Source organism: Argentina silus (assembly GCF_951799395.1).
Source record: "Argentina silus genome assembly, chromosome: 9".
Lineage (NCBI taxonomy): Eukaryota > Metazoa > Chordata > Actinopteri > Argentiniformes > Argentinidae > Argentina > Argentina silus.
This window is the reverse complement of record NC_139663.1, coordinates 23306619-23309118: the sequence shown is the minus strand read 5'-3', so window position 1 is coordinate 23309118 and position 2500 is coordinate 23306619. Positions and strand designations below refer to the sequence as shown.

Below are 2500 nucleotides of genomic sequence, written 5' to 3'. Positions count from 1 at the left end.
TCACCTGCGGGGGAGGACGAGGTGACAGTACGCTGATTGGCTGGCGAAAACGACCCCCCTCTCTGGTCCTCATGACGTCATGTTATCGTGGATATAAAGCACTTTATTATGTGGCCACTGTATTTTTGTACATTTATTTCATGTCTTTAGAATTGAATTAGTCATGTCAATGTCATCACGTATTTCTGAATTCGTGACATTTGACCAGCATTTGCTATGTATACAATTTTGTCCGTTCTGGCATACCGTACTTTGGCAGGATCGGACGGGTTGAGAAAGCGGGCAGTCAGCGGGCAAGGGTCGCTGTTCCCGAACAGGTGAGAACTGCTTCAAAGCAGCCGTAGATTTGACAAGATACCTGAAGATGACGACGCGAAACCTATCTCGGTTTTGGGAGTGGGGAAGGAAGATTATCTGCGTCGGGAGAAACTACGCCGACCACGCAAAAGAGCTGAAGAACGCAGTTCCCACAGAGCCGATACTGTTCCTGAAACCTCCCTCGGCATACCTGAGAGAGGGCTCCCCGATCCTGGTCCCCCTGTACTCCAGCAACCTTCACCATGAGGTCGAACTGGGAGTCGTCATCGGGAAAGGGGGTACGGCGATCCCCCAAGCCTCAGCGATGGACCACGTCGCCGGGTACGCCCTCTGCCTGGACATGACAGCCCGGGACATCCAGGATGAGTGCAAGTCCAAAGGCTTGCCCTGGACCATGGCCAAGGCCTTCAACACCTCCTGCCCCGTCAGTGAGTTCATCCCCAAAGAGCGCATCCCCGACCCGGGGAACATCACCCTGTGGCTGAAGGTGAACGACCAGCTCCGGCAGAGGGGCAGCACCTCGCAGATGATCTTCTCCATCCCTTACCTCATCAGTTACATCAGTGACTTCATCACCTTGGAGGAGGGGGACCTCATTCTCACGGGGACCCCCAAAGGGGTCGCCAGCGTGCAGGAGCACGACGAACTAGAGGCGGGCATAGAGGACGTTGTCAACATGACGTTCAAAGTGGACAGAGTGAATCTTTAGATTATATGGTGTATTAAACATTTTAATTGGTGCACTATAAACGTGTCTGTTAATTGTTTGAATGAAAACAATCCATGGAGTTATAATGGAATTATTATTGCTCATTATTTCCATGTATTCAGATTTGAAATGGCATATTGCGATCCATTAACCTCTTAAGCCGGACGGGCCGAAAATTGGGCCCAAATTCTGCTTTATTTGATTATTTGTAGTAGTTTGTATTATTGATGACTTCATCACCTTGTCATGTGTAGTATGTTATTATGAACTATGAACTGATCATATCCACACACAACCTATCAAATGGCATCCTGCTTTTGCATCTGATCATCATATTTCTGTGATAAGCAGTTTAGTTTGGGTCTGGTTTTTAGGTGGAAATTAGTAAAATAGAGCATTCAGCAGATGTCTCTGTTGCGCTGTAATAGGCTATGGGGAATTCTACTCTATTAAACACGTGTTTTATTCAGCTGCAAGCCTTCTCAGGTGGCATACATCTCCCAGACCAGCAGAGGGCAGTACTTACACACACGTTCAATAATCTGTTAGTTGTTGAGCATTTTCAATATCTGCAGACAGAATACAGATGTGGTCTGTGTGAGTATGTTGACTGATATCACAGTTGGGAAAAGATGTTAGATGAATGAGCCATTCGCAGTGTCACTACCTCCGTGTGTAGCAGACATGCAGGGCTAAACTCCAAACACTGAACAGTATGATTGCAATTCGGGAGACTTGGCAGAAATGCACAGTTCAAGTGAGCAAGTGGTGATATTGACCCAAGACCCTTGTTGCATTCAATCTCAAGTCTCCACACTGAAATGCCTTCATCTCAGTGAACGGGACGGTAAGATCTGAATGTGACACCGTCAACATCTTGAACCTTTACATTACATTTACATTTATGGCATTCAGCAGACGCCTTTATCCAAAGCAACTGACAACAAATACATTTGTCTAAGTAAGTGAATCATCAATCCATCAGTAATCATAAGATAATCTCTCTATCTCTCCTTCTCTCTCTCTCTCTGTCACTCCTCTCTCTCAATAACAATACAATATAATAATAATAATCAAACAAAACGATCAATGACATTGTCCCTCAGTACTGTCAGTACTCTGTGTGGTAAATAGGGGTTCTGTGGGACCTGACCCCCCCCCCCAGCCACCACATTCTTCCAGGGGGGTTCAACATCTGTTCCAGGTTCAATTACACTTTTCCCACAGGCCTCTCTGTTTTCAGGATCAATCCCAGTCTCTCCCTCAGCCTGTCGTCCTCCCAGGCCTGTCTGGAGGTAACCCGAGACTCCATGTACACCGTCCTCCCTCACACACACACACACACACACACACACACACACACACACACACACACACACACGCACACACACACACCCACACCTCCGGGCTGTTCTGTCACCAAGCCTTGCTGGGTGCTATGCAGCTGTCTCTAAGGCGGGAGGGGGGAAGGGG

The 2500-nt window shown here is 47.4% G+C and overlaps 1 protein-coding gene across 1 annotated transcript; it reads left to right on the top strand.

The window, feature by feature from the left end:
* The first annotated feature begins 111 nt into the window (after positions 1-111).
* fahd1 (fumarylacetoacetate hydrolase domain containing 1) lies at positions 112-1068 on the top strand. Its single transcript, XM_083676994.1, has one exon. It carries the CDS (start codon positions 365-367, stop codon positions 1025-1027), a length of 663 nt encoding a protein of 220 aa, XP_083533120.1. The 5' UTR covers positions 112-364; the 3' UTR covers positions 1028-1068.
* Positions 1069-2500: the final 1432 nt, after the last annotated feature.